We start from the raw sequence: 14,841 nt of genomic DNA, 5'->3' as shown, positions 1-14,841 counted from the left end.
GTGCCGAGCCCTACTAAGTCAAATGCACATGATGCAAACAAAGCATAGCCTATTAAGGATAATCACCGTATGTGGCTTGTTCGACTAAGTTTAACATACTGATGGAGTAGGTGTCTCAGATCGGGGTCGTAAACGAGCGGACAACTCAAGTTTCGCAAGGGACAAGCACCGTAGCAAGTTGTTTCCGCCTCACTATTTTTCCTCCCCATCCTAAAACATGTGTCACTATAAACATCCTTCCCAGGAGCGTAACCGCATCTCTAGTATCTCAAAGAAAGGTTCGGGAGCGTAATCGCATCTCCGAGTGCACAATGTGTGTAAAGTGTATGTCAGAAGACTCAGATGGGTGCGTGAGAGAAGATAGTTTATATTACAATTCAGACAATATCAAAGCGGTAAATAAGCAGGCAAATAGCACATTAGGTCAATAAATAGTATATGGATCCAAAAAAAAAAAAAAAAATCAAGTAAAGCCAAATATGAGTCAATATAAAAAGCTCGAATTCTGGTTATCCCCAGCAGAGTCGCCATCTGTCACACCCCTTTCTTTCACCTAAATAAATAAATTAGTTTATAGCTATAAAAAAGGGTTTTTCCACTTAAAGTGACGTTTTGAGAAGGGATTATTTCTTTGTTCCAGAGTCGCCACTTGGAATTGAATTTTGGTGTTCCAAGTCACCTTATGAATCTCTAATCAAAAGGAAATGACTCTATTTTTATTGGTCTGCGAAAACAAAAGTCCGGATAAGAAATTCTATTGACCGAGGGGAAGGTATGAGGCACCCCTCGAGTCCCATGGTTCTAGCACGGTCGCTTTATCAACTTATATTCGGCTTAATTATTTTTTAGGATACATTATACTTATGAGCTTAAAAGTACTTATTTTTAGCCTCTTTATTGTTTTGGAATTATTAAAAAAAAAAACTGTCTAATTTTTTTTTTTTAGTGTGTGATGTACTGGTAGCAAGACTTCCTGCCCTTACCACAATTTCGATCTTTTATCTCGCGCCTTATTCTTTTCAAAGTTTTAAATCAAAAACGCTTGGTCAAATTCAAATCACTTTATCTCAACAAAACATGGATATATATTCAATAAGAAACAATGACCAATTCAATATTAAGCACTCAACTTCAAACTAAGGACCGTCATTAGGCTCAAATAGCATTTTATTAAGTGATGAAACATGATATTAAGTCTATTAAGGCTATTCTTTATTTTAAACACTATGTGTTCTTTAATCACTTTTAACTAGTGCTTGCCAATGTTCTATTATTCGTTACTTTATTTAGACACAACAGTAAGCTAATATCTAGAAAAAACAAATAAAACTTACACAAAGAATTTTTGAGAACCAACGAACAGAAAATAAAAGAATTAAAAAAAACCTACTATCAACTACCTATATAAAAAAATATTGAGCAAAGATAAGCACCCAAGCCATAAATAACTCAAAAATCACAAACGCAAAGATGGCATACAAGTATTGCCTCTTCGTACTTTTTTTTTTTTAGCTGATAACCAGTTAAACCTCATGCTTAGATATTCATACTAAACTAGTAAACTATGAACTGCACATATGCATGGGCTTTAAATGAATCCTCACATCTGTACTTCAAATATAAATCTCAACTACAATGAATATTGACTTACCAACACGAACCGGATCCCTTTTTTATTTTTTTTATTTTTTTACAAAAAAAACCCAATATCTATTTTTTTAAAAATTGATGACTAGCAATAGCCTATTCATATTAAAACAGTACTCGTTCTCGACCAAAACGAAACACCGAAACACTTTTTAATGGACCATAAACTTTATTTTTGGCCTTTAATCTAAACAGGGTCTAACAAAATATCGAACTCAAAACATGGTGACTTGAATGGAATAAGAGAAAACAACGCTGATAATCAAACATAATATGCAACTGGAAATATAACATGATTAGCTCAAAACTTACATGCTAAATAATCTAAGAAACTATTTCCGAATCGTCTTGCTCAAATTTTATTCACAATAAAGTTGCCAAAATTAAATAGAAAGAAGTAAGAACCTGTGTAGTAAGGTAACTGAAAATAGCAGCAAGAACGTCGTCATCAACTCGACAGAACCACAACTCAAGCTCGCAAACTTGCAAACTCTTTGCTAAAAACCACACTTTTTTTTTTCTGAAATTCTTTTCCTCTCTATATCATGTGCTTGTTTCTGTGTTTTACATTTTCCTCTCTGTTTTTGTGTTTTTTTTTTTTTACTGCGTGTATGGTTAATTTATATAGGTGAATGGAAGTAGTGCCGTGTATAGTTGCTACCTAATTAAAAGGAACGCAAGGATAAGTGAGTCGATAAGTGGGGAATTAGTTATGGTTGAGGGGTTTAAGGGATAGGGATTAGGATTGGGTTTGGTTGGGGTAGTTTAGGCGGCTGTGAGTGCAGGGATATATTTTGTTGCAAAATTTTTGGTTAGTTTTTGTAGGGATAGACGTAAGAGGTGCGGTATTATAGGGGTCTTGATTTTAGTGGCAAGGTAGTTTTAGGTTAGTTTTGTTATTTCACCTTATTTTTTATTTTGTTCCTTTTGTGCTTTAAAATATAACGTAAGATAAAAACTACTAATGAACTACTTTTTAGATTAATACAATGTAGAAAAATTTAATAGGTGGTCCAAAATGAAATCTAAACTAAGAAAACTACTAAAAATCACTAGCTTATTTATTAAAACCCAAATTAGAAGAAACATATTTTTTTTTGTAGATTTTCTATTCTTTTTGGAAAAATGAGGGCAAAACTTATCCTAAAAAGTGACTCTATTTTTGTAGCTTTCAAATTTTTAAAGTAAGACATACTAAAAATGAAATAAAATTAAAATATTTAATTAAACCTAAAAGAAATATTTAAACGCTAAAAATGATGTAAAAATTCATGTTTGATCAAAAATTAGGTGTTTACAGCTGCGACATACTAAATGGTTAAATATCTGAAATATCCTTATAACACCTAGTTATCTCCAAGGACATGTGTGGTAATTGTGGAAAAAAAAAACATTTTTTTGGTTTTGTCAATCAAAGGAAAAGTACAGCACTAAAAGCATGGCTGTACAAGCTGATTATGCAATCACTAAAGTGCAATCCTAAGACCCAACTAAAGTTAAACTAAGAGTTCAACTGTTAGATGGGGAAAACTGTTAGGGAACGCCCTCAATTTGTAACCTTATTTAGATTCTACCATAATTATTGTTTACTTCAAAAAGGATTTCTGGGCAGAAAAAAGTTCTCTTTGTGGGAAGAAGACTACTATATCTATCCCATTTCTGGGAGGAAAAATTTTGAACTTCTATAAATAGAAGATTTGCTTTCTCATACAACACAAGAAGTCCCTTTTAATATGTTTTTCTTTGCCATCTGATTTATCATCGTTCAAGTTTGCAATTGTTAGCTTCCGCATTGCCACCATGATTATTTCGATCCCAGAAAACACCACACGTTCAAGGTGTCAAAAAAATTAGAAAATCTTACAACAAGGCATGATTATCTACAGAAGGCAAGGTCTTAGCATACTGCATCAGTAAAACATGCGGACAAGAAAACCGCATTAGTTACACATTTCCAAACCGCTTTATTATCAGTTGCAAACACGTTAACCCATATTTATATGGACAGGTTGTATACGGGTTCAATATGAGCGGGTTGGGTGGGTTAACCAAACCTCGGTTAAAATTGCCACCCCTAAATTTTCATACAACATACACTTGTAAGATATACCAGGAAGAAACCAAACATAAGGTAAAGCAAATTTACTGCCACCTCTATTGATATTATATGGAACACAGAAGTTAACAGCCATATATACTAAAAAGTTATGAGAGCAGACGCAAGTTTTGGGCTGCCAGTTAGAACCTGGTGAAGATATTTCAGGTCCAAGAGAAGATCCAATACCCAAAACTGTGTGAAGATCTTTAATTCGAAGGATATATAAGTGGTGAGCTTGCTTATGCTTCTTCACTGCCACTTTGATTGCCATTTTTGAGTATATTGAACTTGCAAAGAGGACACGTCGCATTTATATACAACCATTTGTCTATGCAGGCTGCGTGAAAATGGTGACAACAAGGGAGCTCACGCAGCTCAATTCCATCTTCATAGGAACAAAGGCAAATGCAACATTCCTGCAAATTTAAAGAACGATTTTTTAACTTCTTGGACTAGGAAAGTTTGAGATGCTTAATGAAAAATTCCTGGCCAAGAAAGATAAATGTTTGATAATACATACAGCATCCTCCGGTGAAAGAACATGCTCAGTTGGTGTATCAGTGTCGCATTCAACCATTACTCCTCCAAATGATTCTTGAATCTCACCATTCTCTTTCTCAAAGTTACCAAGTCTCTTAAACTTGTATTTAGGCAGTCTTTCAACATCTTCCTTAGTCGCTCCTTCCTGTTTCAAAGAATAATCAAATTATGAGAGATATGGTCGGATTTGACTAGTCACACGATTCAGTCAAGAGTTGAAATTCCAATTGTATTTGAATGTGCAAGGCTGCAGAGATATGGACTCCAACTTTTTGATTAATTTGACTCATATTACAATAATACGTATCTATATCACCTTTAAGAAATATAGTGCAGAGATGGTATTGTACTACTATGTTAAAAAAAAAAATTTTCTTATGAGGAAAATTAAAAGACAGCAGGAATGAACTATAAAGGTCTTAATAAAAGGCTGCTCAAGAAAAATCCCCAAAAACACTGATTACACCTACCTTCCCCGATTTTATGTTTCTGAAATAACTTGGAAGAATGAAACAACCCAAACAAATGGATAAACTAACACATATTTGCAACGATTCTTTGAACTATATTGAACAAAACCAATATGTTCTGCACATTTAAAGCTTTGTTTCTCTTGGTTTACGGATAACAAGGAGCTCTAACTCAAACAATGTATTAAAAAGAATAGCTCTCCCCAAACCACAGTATTCAAGTCTGATGAGTTTCTAAATATTCTTTTTTTTAATGGTATGAGTTTCCAAATATTCTCAAGCTGACATTATCTATAAACACAGGAATGTGCAAAATGCTCAAACAAAAATTGTTTTTTCTTCCCTTAACCACAAATATTATAAGATTAGCTTATTTTAAGAAAAAATAAATCATTTAAACAAAGAAGTTAAAAGAAATAAATACATAAGACCATTTATGTACTATCGTTCTAAAATTTGTTTGGGACTGAGGCAAAGTTGTACACTCCCAAATAGGAGGAGATCATTATTTAAATAGCTTAGATTGAACAGTTAATCAAGTTAGAGCCCGTTTGGATTGGCTTATAAGCTGGCAAACCAGCCTATAAGCCATTTTTAGCTTACTTGAGTGTTTGGTAAAATAGAAAAGAGCTTAAATTAAGTTAAAAAGTGCTTAAAATATGCCAGAACCAAGAAGTTGCTCAACCCCAACTTTTTTTTTTTTTTGGGCTTAAAAGCCATTTTGGTTTGACCAACAACTTTACCCTTTGATCCCTTATATTTTCTATTAATTCCAATACCACCCTTACTTCTAAAAACCCTTTAAACACTTTTATTCAAACACGTAGCTGCTTATTTATAAAATAACTTTCAGGACTTAAAAAGTACTTTAAGCACTTAGGCTTAAAAGCCACTTTTTTTCAGCTAATCCAAACGAGCTCTTAGATGATAATAGGAACCAAAGAAGGTGAAAACTCATTCAGAAACCCTCCATTAGAGAGCATAAGATCAAGAGAAACTCCTCCACCAATTTTTTATGATTTGCATAATGGCTAATATCTAAGAGTTCAACCAGTGACCTTTAGCTGACCATTGTCATGAATAGGTCCCAAAATGGATTAGTGAATATTACATATTGAATAGTAACATTATTGGGTTATGGACCAACAATTTAAACAAAATTTTCCACCCATTTTCCCACACGCTCACAAGATAAAATGTGTTTATAGTACAAGGTAAGTGTCAATATTCAGTGAGATAAAGCAGCATCTTTGAACCATTACTAACTGAACTTAATGGCAGAAGAACTTATATAACATTACACTCAGTGGCAAACGCACAACTACTACTTTGGAGGGAACAAATACAAAAAAGAGATGTCTTTAAGGGGGCAAAATACAAATTCGAAGGGGTTATTTTAAATAAAAAAAGGGTCATATTTGCCCTTGTACTCTCACAAATAAGCTATATTTGTCCTTCGTTATACTTTTTCGATATATTTGCCCTTGCCATCCAACTTTAGGGCCATATTTATCCTTGCCATCCAACTTTAGGGCTATATTTACCCCTCATAAGTTAAATCCAATGTCTCCACCTAAGAATTCTTATTTGGAATTTCATTGTCATTCAACGAAATATCTTCCCATCTCAACCACAACAAAATAATAGGACTACTGCATTGTAGATTGATAGAAATATAATATACTCATTAATATCTACACTTAAACTTTTAACTAAAAAGCGGTTAACACAAGTTTTTTAGCGGGTTAACACAATTCAATAAATATTTAATTGCAACTTTTACGAGGTTGAAGAACAAAAAATTCTTAGAATAGAAAAAAGATATTTTGACTTAGAAGAAGGCATGACCGTTCGGAAAAGAGATGACCAGAAAATGTTGGTTTTAAAGGGACAAAACATATATCATGAAATGCCGCATTATTTTTCAAATAATTAAATGTAAACTTTGTTTAATTAAGACACATAATTACATTGTTATTCCCAAGTGGGATAATTTTCTTAAGAAAAACTAAAAAGGATTGGAAAAAAAAAAAGGGTAACAATGGTCGTGACAGATGGCAGTGGACGTTAATTGGGGGGAAAAAGGCCACGTAGGCATCGCGAAGTAATTTTATGTGAGGACATGAGGATTTAACGGAGTAGGGGTAAATATGACCCTTGTAAAGAGTACAAGGGCAAATTAATCAAAAAATTATAACGAGGGGCAAATATAGCTTATTTGAGAAAGTACAAGGGCAAATATACTCTTTTCCGTATTTTACATATGTCCACAATTCTAAGGTGTAAAATAGAACTCTCAGAATCTCTGGACAATGTCATGTGCCGAGAAACATGCATGGCAGCTTGCAACAAAGAACATTTACGTCTACCATGAGACAAGAAAGAGGTTTAACTTGAAGGTAAAATAGCACAAAGGGATAAGACTAAACATGGATTATATACTGTTCATACAGAAGCAAGCAAATCTTTCCATAATCAAGGTATTTCCCTACTGAGATAGCTTTGGAACTGATATTTGAGAATTACATGCCAAAAGGGAAGTCGTTTGATGTGAATCGTGACAACCGATAGAAGTGAGAAAAGGATTTACAGAGATACCTGATCTGCCACTGCATATAAGATTGCAATGATGCATGGGAGACAGCAGCAAACAGCAATTCCAATGACACAAGCGACAGCAACACATATAACAACAAAAAATACATCAAACGCCAGAAATGTGATACAAAGCCTGCAAAAACACCACGTAAATTAACATTAACATAAAGTAGAAGCAAAAGAAAATGAGGCAGAGCTAGAGCCTAGTGTTGAGATAAACCAGTAAAGTTGAGGTGCATCACGGGTCATAGTTTGGCCACCAGCAGATACCCAATAGAATCCGATTATCCACCAAATGAAAGAAAACATGGTGTTTGCAGACTCCAGATGCTTGGCAACACTGAAACAATAAATCAAAATGCAGTGGTACATTATTAGGCACAAATATGCAGTTTTATTCTCCTAAAAACATAAAAGACGATGATCTAGTATCAGTAACATAAAAAACAACTTTCATCCTCCACAGCTTGTATCAGTATGAATAACTTTGAGATTCGAGATCAACTATTCTGTTCGGCAGCCTACTGGACATTATTTCTCAAATTCGCCAGTAAGTCCATTGCTTCAAATGGAAACTAGAGCATCAAGTGACATCGGTGCCACTTCAGCTTCTAAGTTTACTTTTGAGTTACACTAAAGTGAAGAGGATTGCTGTGTAGCACCAAACTGTAGCCAATTGTATAGCAAAAGCAAGTCCAAAAGAAATCCAAGTTTATATATGTTGGAGACATAATTAAACAAATAAAAGTGTGCTCTCTCTAATAGGTTACGACTTTAACATGATATCAGAGCAGACAGGGATCCTAGGGATCCTAGTCTCACTGCCACATATTATCAAAAAGAATTTTTACTTGCTTGACCCATAAAAAAGAATCAAGCTTGCACGTAAGGGGCATGTTAGAGACATAATTAAATAAATAAAAGTGTGACTCTCTAACATCTTAAACTTTTAGATGAGATGATCACATACTCTAACGATGCAAAGTTAAAAAAGGAAACTAGCACTAAATTTGAGTACACCAAAATACATATCCCTAATTAATTTTAATACCACTATATAGTTAATTAGCCAAATCAACTCATGATTTACGTATAAATCTAACAATCTGAGAGTCTGAGACAATGATCAAAACCTACACTTTTCTGTTCAGGAAACAAATGTCTCCCATTAGCAAAGTCTCGAGAAGTAAAGTCTCCCCTGCCCTCACTATTCCAATAAGAGAGGTTCCATCAGATTGTTTCTCAAAATGAAGCCTCTAGTGACTCTCCAACCAAATAGGCCAATATTGACACAGCAGATTTATGCAGTGATTATCTATGATAAAGCAACATTCATACAAAAGATAAACAAGCTATCCAGGAAATAACATCTGCAGCCATCAGAAAACCACAATCCAGATGTCATTTTTCTGCACTACTCTGAGTATCCCAATTACTAATAAAATGATTACCGGGGCCTCCTATCTTGACGAAAGACAGGGCAGAGCAAACAAATTGATACCTTTATCTGGATACACAAAAGATTCCAAGCCCTTCCAAAACCAGATTAGACACATCTTGTCCACATCCAATTTCCAATTCCTCTTTTCTCATTATTTTCAAGGGCTACCGGTCTTTCAACCATTCTACAGACACTAGCTTCAGAGTTCAACTAATAACATTAAGCCAACTTACCCTAGAAACACATCAAGCAACTTCTTATGAGAGTTTCACCAATAAGCATCCACAATAGTGAGAATTACCAACAACGATAATATTCTCAGTCTTGCTTTGACTATACTTCTTTTGAACCGGATTGACAGGAAAATAACGACAGCAAAATAGCAACATATACAAAGCAAATGAAGCAACATGTAGTAGTAAAAATTGAAGAATAAGATACCAAGCGAATACTAAATAATACTAGTACTAAATAAGAAGAAGATGAGAAAAGAATATTGTCAGTCCATCTTATGTGACAGTGTTTGAACAGGTATGCAGTTTAAAACATTAACTTGATTTATAATGAAACATTAGTTAATTGAATAGTTTTAATGAATTGAATTCTAATTTAATGGATGGAGTAATAGTAATTCTCATGGGATCATATGCACAACCGAAAGGAAAAATAATGACAACAAAATAGCAAGATAAACATAGCCTGTCTAGGGTCATGTCCTGTCCTGTCCCCAAGTTATTTGAACATGTATATTGAACATGTATACGGTTTAAAATATTATCTTGAGATGTACAAATTGTATAGAAATTAGAACAGTTTCAAACATAATTTATAAGTCTGAATGGATGGAGTAATAGTAATAGTAATTCTTATGGAATGATCATATGTTACCTAGTTTCATCCTCATTTTGACGTCTCTCGGATAAATAATCACCAGACTCCCCTCCATCACTCTCCGAACTCAAATTCCCAACCCCACTTGTCAAATTTGCTGACAAATTCCTTATCCGTCTTCGTCTTCGTCTTCGATACTCAACAAAAACACAAACCATATGAAGCACACTCTGCAAACCATATCCAACAATCCAAACCCTTAGCGGCATAGAAGGAGACTCATTTCTACTAAGTATAAGCACCGAAACAGATACGATAACAAAAGCTAAGTTCCATAAGAGATCTAATATAACTATAGGTTTTGAGTAAGCCCAATCACTTTGTCGTTCTTCGATTTGTTCAGCTGCGGCTTCTCGGACACGCATAGATGGCTCGCGCATTAATCGGCGGCTGCTTGCGCGCCGTAAGAAGCCGGCGGCTCCACGGAGACTTGGACGCCGACGGAATGAGTTGTGTCGGCTACGGGAATTGGTGAGGAACGGTGTCGTATCGATGGAGCTAACGTTACTCGGACTAACGTCGGTAGACATTGCCGCAAAATTGTGTTAATTACTACGATCCTGAAAAAATGACAATTTTGAGGTTGGTGAAGGTTGATTTTCAGACAAAGTGATTGTTTGGAATTTGGATTAGGAAAGTGGAGCTGAGCTGACGTATTCTGTGGGACCACATTACGCCATCGTCGAGTTTGATAAGACACCTATTTCGATTTTACAGCCAAATAACACGCTTCTGTTTATATATATATATATATATATATATTTTTCTACTATAGAAGCATGAGTTTTACCCAAATTTTGTCATCAGTCACCACTTAAAAACAAAAAAAATAATAAGATGGGCTCCATACTAAAAATGCCAAGCAATATTAAAAATAAAATAAAAGCAAAAAAAGGTGGACCCATATTAAAAAAAATCAAGCAATATTAAAAAAAAAAAATAGACCCCATATTAAAAAAACAAGCAATGTAAAAAAAAACGTGCATCTCATATTAAAAAATTAAACAATATTCATGTAATTCCCAAAGTATCCCCATTAAGTCAATAATGATGGATCCATTACCATATGCGTATCAACCCATTAGTGGGAACAAATGAAATTATTTCTTCAAAAGGTTAAATAGCCAAACCATACAGTTTCCTTTCTTATATTAGCCTGAGATCTAATTTAGATATTTAACTGTTGTATTTATTATTTCGCCATGTCATTTATTTGTTATGTTTACTAAATAAATATACTAAAAATATTTATATTTTAAAATAAGATAGAATTTAATTACTTTTTCACTTTTATTCTTACTCTAATAAATGTGAAAAGAGATTAATGTCATAAAAGAAAAAATAATATTAAATAGAGATCAAATAATTAATAAGGTAAATTAGTCAAATTATAATTCTAATTGACGTTTCCTTAAAAAATCATGCAAAAGACAACATGACAAGTAAAATGAGCTAAACCAAGAATATTTACCAAAAATTAAAAAATAGTAGTTCTTCGTTTAAATAGAAAATCAAATTTCTACTTTGTTTCGTTTTAAACATGTAAAATTAATTTAATAATTTGAATTAGAATTATCCAAATCAAAATTTGATAAAAAAATACTCCCTCTGTTTCAATTTATGTGAACTCATTTGACTGGACGCGACATTTAAGAAAGAGTGAAAACTTTTGAAACTTGTGGTTCAAAATAGGTGTTGAATATTCGTGTGGTTGTAAATCATTTCATAAAGTGAGTTTGTTTTAAATTAGAAAGGAGGTCATTCATTTTGACACGGACTAAAAAGGAAATAGGTTCATATAAATTGAAACATAGGAAGTAATAAGTATTGTTTAGGTCCAATCTACATACATTAACAATAGAATATTTTACACCTTTATATTAATTAAATTAAAATTCAAAGTATCAATTGATGCTTAAATATTGCTACTATTTTATCTCAAAGAGAGGAAAATAGTTTCCTTTTAAACAAGTCTTCTCTTTTAAAAAGTATTAATAAATTTTTGCCAACTTTGTATTCATAGCAAACACTAATATAATAAAATTTTGGATACGGAGCACAAACTACAATGTTATATTAATCGTGTTTTGAACATAGTGTATATATATATATACATAAAAACAGTGCAAACTTATGTATGTTTATTAGCAATATAAAATATATATATTATCACTATCCAAACGCAAATACATACACATAGATACACTATAATCCAAAGTGTTTGGCCCGTGCTGCATACGCCGTCTAGTCTATTGTATATAAGCGTTAAAGATGGACGAACACCGCAATATTTTGTTGTACAAAAAGTATTACAGATTGTACTTTATATTTGGACATATCTTATTGGTTGGTGATTGAATTTGTTCTCTCCTATATTTTCCTTTTTAGTGTTGGCTTCTCATTGTTTCAAATTGGTTTACACCCTAACACATGTAATTCTTGGTCTCCCGTGTCTAACACGCTTTTCTTCTTTTCGTTTAGACTTACTTTCTCCATTCACTTTTACTTATTCATTTTTTACTTTGCACGTCTCTTAAGAATCAATAAATGAAGTATTTATTTTATTATAATACTCATATTAATTAGTGTATTTGTATCATTGGAATTGGAGAATGATTAGAAAATGAGTAATTAATGTTAAGGGTAAACAAGAAGAAAAAATTGTCAACACAACAATGAATGCTTATACCAAAAGCTATATAAATTGTACACTTTAACCAACTATTTTTTTATCCCACGTGGACATATGTCATAATACTGAATATTTATTCTTTTCTTAGGTATACACGTATGTACTTAAAATTTAATTCTCCGACATATTTATTTCCTCCGTGCACTTTTATTTGTTCACTTTTGACTTTTCAAGTTCTTTAAGAATTAATAAATGAAGTATTCCCTCCGTCTCATATTACTTCGGCATTATTAAACTACTTTTTTATTCCACGTGACATATGTCGTAGTACCGAATATTTATTCTCTTCTTACGTATACAATTGTATGCTTTAATTTTAATTCTCCGACACATATTTATTTCCTTCGTGCACTTTTACTTGTTCACTTTTGACTTTTCACGTTTTATAAGAATTAATAAATGAAGTACTCCCTCTGTCCCATATTACTTGGCCACATTACTAAAAATATATGTCCAAATTACTTGTTCATTTATAAAATTAAGATAAAATTAATTAAATCTTTCATATCTTACCCTCTTCGTCCCATATTACTTGGCCACATTACTAAAAATATATGACCAAATTACTTGTTCATTTACAAAACCAAGATAAATTTAATTAAATCTCTCATCTTACCCTTAGTAATAAATGTTCTTGAAAATAGTCAATTTTGATTAGAATGTATTTAGTGGAGAGAGATAGTGGTAACATAGTAAAATACATCTTTTATTTATGATTTCTTTAGGGGTGTGAAAAAAGGAAAGTGGCGAGTAATATGGGAAGGAGGGAGCATATATTTTACCATAATATTCATATTTATTGGTGTAAGTTTCAATTGTCTTGAAAAATAATTTGAAAATGAGTAATTAATGTGAAGGGTAAAATTAATAATAAGCACAAAAATTTCTTTCTCTCGATATGTTAACATGGTTAAGTAAAAGTGAACGGATGGAGTGACTTTTATCTCCGTTTTCCTTCTTTATCAATATTTTAAATGTGAAGAGAGGACGAATAATAGCAATGCAAATTTATACCAAAAGTCATATACATTATACACTTTAACCAACTACTTTTTTTTTTACCCCACTTGGACATATGTCATAGTACTAAATATTTTTTTTTCATGTATACACATATACACTTCAATTTTAATTCTCCTACACATATTTATTTCCTCCGTGCACTTTTACTTGTTCACTTTTGACTTTTCACGCTCTTTAAGAATTAATAAATGAAGTACATATTTTATCATAATATCCATATTTATTGGTGTGTAGTCTCAATAACCTTAGAAAATGATTTGAAAATGAGTAATTAATGTGAAGGGTAAAATAAGAAGAAGAAAAATTTATTTCTCCCGATATGTCGACGATGAATGTTAGAAAAGTGAAGGGAGAGTGACTTTTATCCCCGTTTTCCTTCTTTGTCAATACTTTACTTATTTTACTCTCCTTTGCATTCTCTGATTGTTGTTTCTTTACATTTATAAAACGTATATTACTTTATATTTTCATTTCGGAACTAAAATTTCATGATTTACGATATAAGATATATCTTTCTAATTTTGATTTCTTTGTAACAATTCTTTTTATCTATAATTGTTAATATAAAAAATTATAATATATTTTTAATTAATTTAATAAAAATATTTTATTAATTTTGCTTTTAAAAAATCCAATTTATATATATACAACAACGGTTCTTATGTTTGGATCTGGACAGTTAGTTAATTGAGATGGACATCAACCTGTCCGTATACATATAAGATATTAAAGAAGTTAAAAGGAAAAACCTAGAATCAAAATATTAATTTTCCCTCATATTCTTACTAATTTTCTTTTTCACATCGATGAACAACTTTTATCACAAGCGACAAGAGAAAAAAAAAGTCCACTTTTTCCATCTCAAATACTTAATTCCATCATATGTTTTTAATTTTTAAACTCTATTTTCTAATTATAGCTAACGTGATGGTACATAAAATATATTTTATATATGTTGCTATATATAATAATAACTAGTTTCTCGGCACGTGCGCTACACGTGGATGTCGAGTCACGCAGTACATAATTTACTAAAGTAATAGCAATATTATTTAAACAAAGAGAATTTTCTAACGGCCGAGTAGTTTCTCTTATAATAAGTTACCAATGAAAGAAGATAATATTTAGAGAAGTCACAGTATAAAAAATATCACTTAATTTCATGATCTCAAAATGACTTGAATATCACTTTTAAGTGTAAAAATGATCCTCCTAATTAATTTAGGACATATTATTTCACTGCTTGAAAGTAAACTCGTGTGAATTTTTGCATCTAATTTATATTTATGCCTACTAATTATTTTAGCAAAAAAAATAACATTTAAACATGTGTCATTTCTAATTGTAACATGTATACATGCATATTATAGTTTGAACATCACTTTAATGAAATGTCTATCTTATCATTCGTAGAAGTTGGACGTCACTAAATATATAGGGT

General features: G+C 32.1%; 1 protein-coding gene across 1 annotated transcript; it reads right to left on the bottom strand.

The window, feature by feature from the left end:
- Positions 1–3,656: 3,656 nt before the first annotated feature.
- Positions 3,657–10,338, bottom strand: LOC132068621 (E3 ubiquitin-protein ligase At4g11680-like). Its single transcript, XM_059462263.1, has 5 exons — positions 9,683–10,338; positions 7,574–7,693; positions 7,354–7,486; positions 4,266–4,430; positions 3,657–4,161 (listed from the first exon to the last, which is right to left on the bottom strand). Exons 1-5 carry the CDS (start codon positions 10,213–10,215, stop codon positions 3,985–3,987), a joined length of 1,128 nt encoding a protein of 375 aa, XP_059318246.1. The 5' UTR covers positions 10,216–10,338; the 3' UTR covers positions 3,657–3,984.
- Between the last annotated feature and the right edge of the window lie 4,503 nt (positions 10,339–14,841).

This window comes from Lycium ferocissimum, chromosome 8 (assembly GCF_029784015.1).
Source record: "Lycium ferocissimum isolate CSIRO_LF1 chromosome 8, AGI_CSIRO_Lferr_CH_V1, whole genome shotgun sequence".
Lineage (NCBI taxonomy): Eukaryota > Viridiplantae > Streptophyta > Magnoliopsida > Solanales > Solanaceae > Lycium > Lycium ferocissimum.
Note: the sequence above shows the minus strand (reverse complement) of the source record. Positions and strands in the feature narration are given on the sequence as shown.

Excerpts from the sequence above, each read along its gene's own strand:
- LOC132068621 (XM_059462263.1), bottom strand. The coding sequence starts at position 10,215 with ATGTCTACCGACGTTAGTCCGAGTAACGTTAGCTCCATCGATACGACA. Across the intron at positions 7,487-7,573 it reads GATGCACCTCAACTTTACTG|GCTTTGTATCACATTTCTGG; the intron begins GTTTATCTCAAC and ends GTGTTTTTGCAG. Across the intron at positions 4,162-4,265 it reads TTCTTTCACCGGAGGATGCT|GAATGTTGCATTTGCCTTTG; the intron begins GTATGTATTATC and ends TTAAATTTGCAG.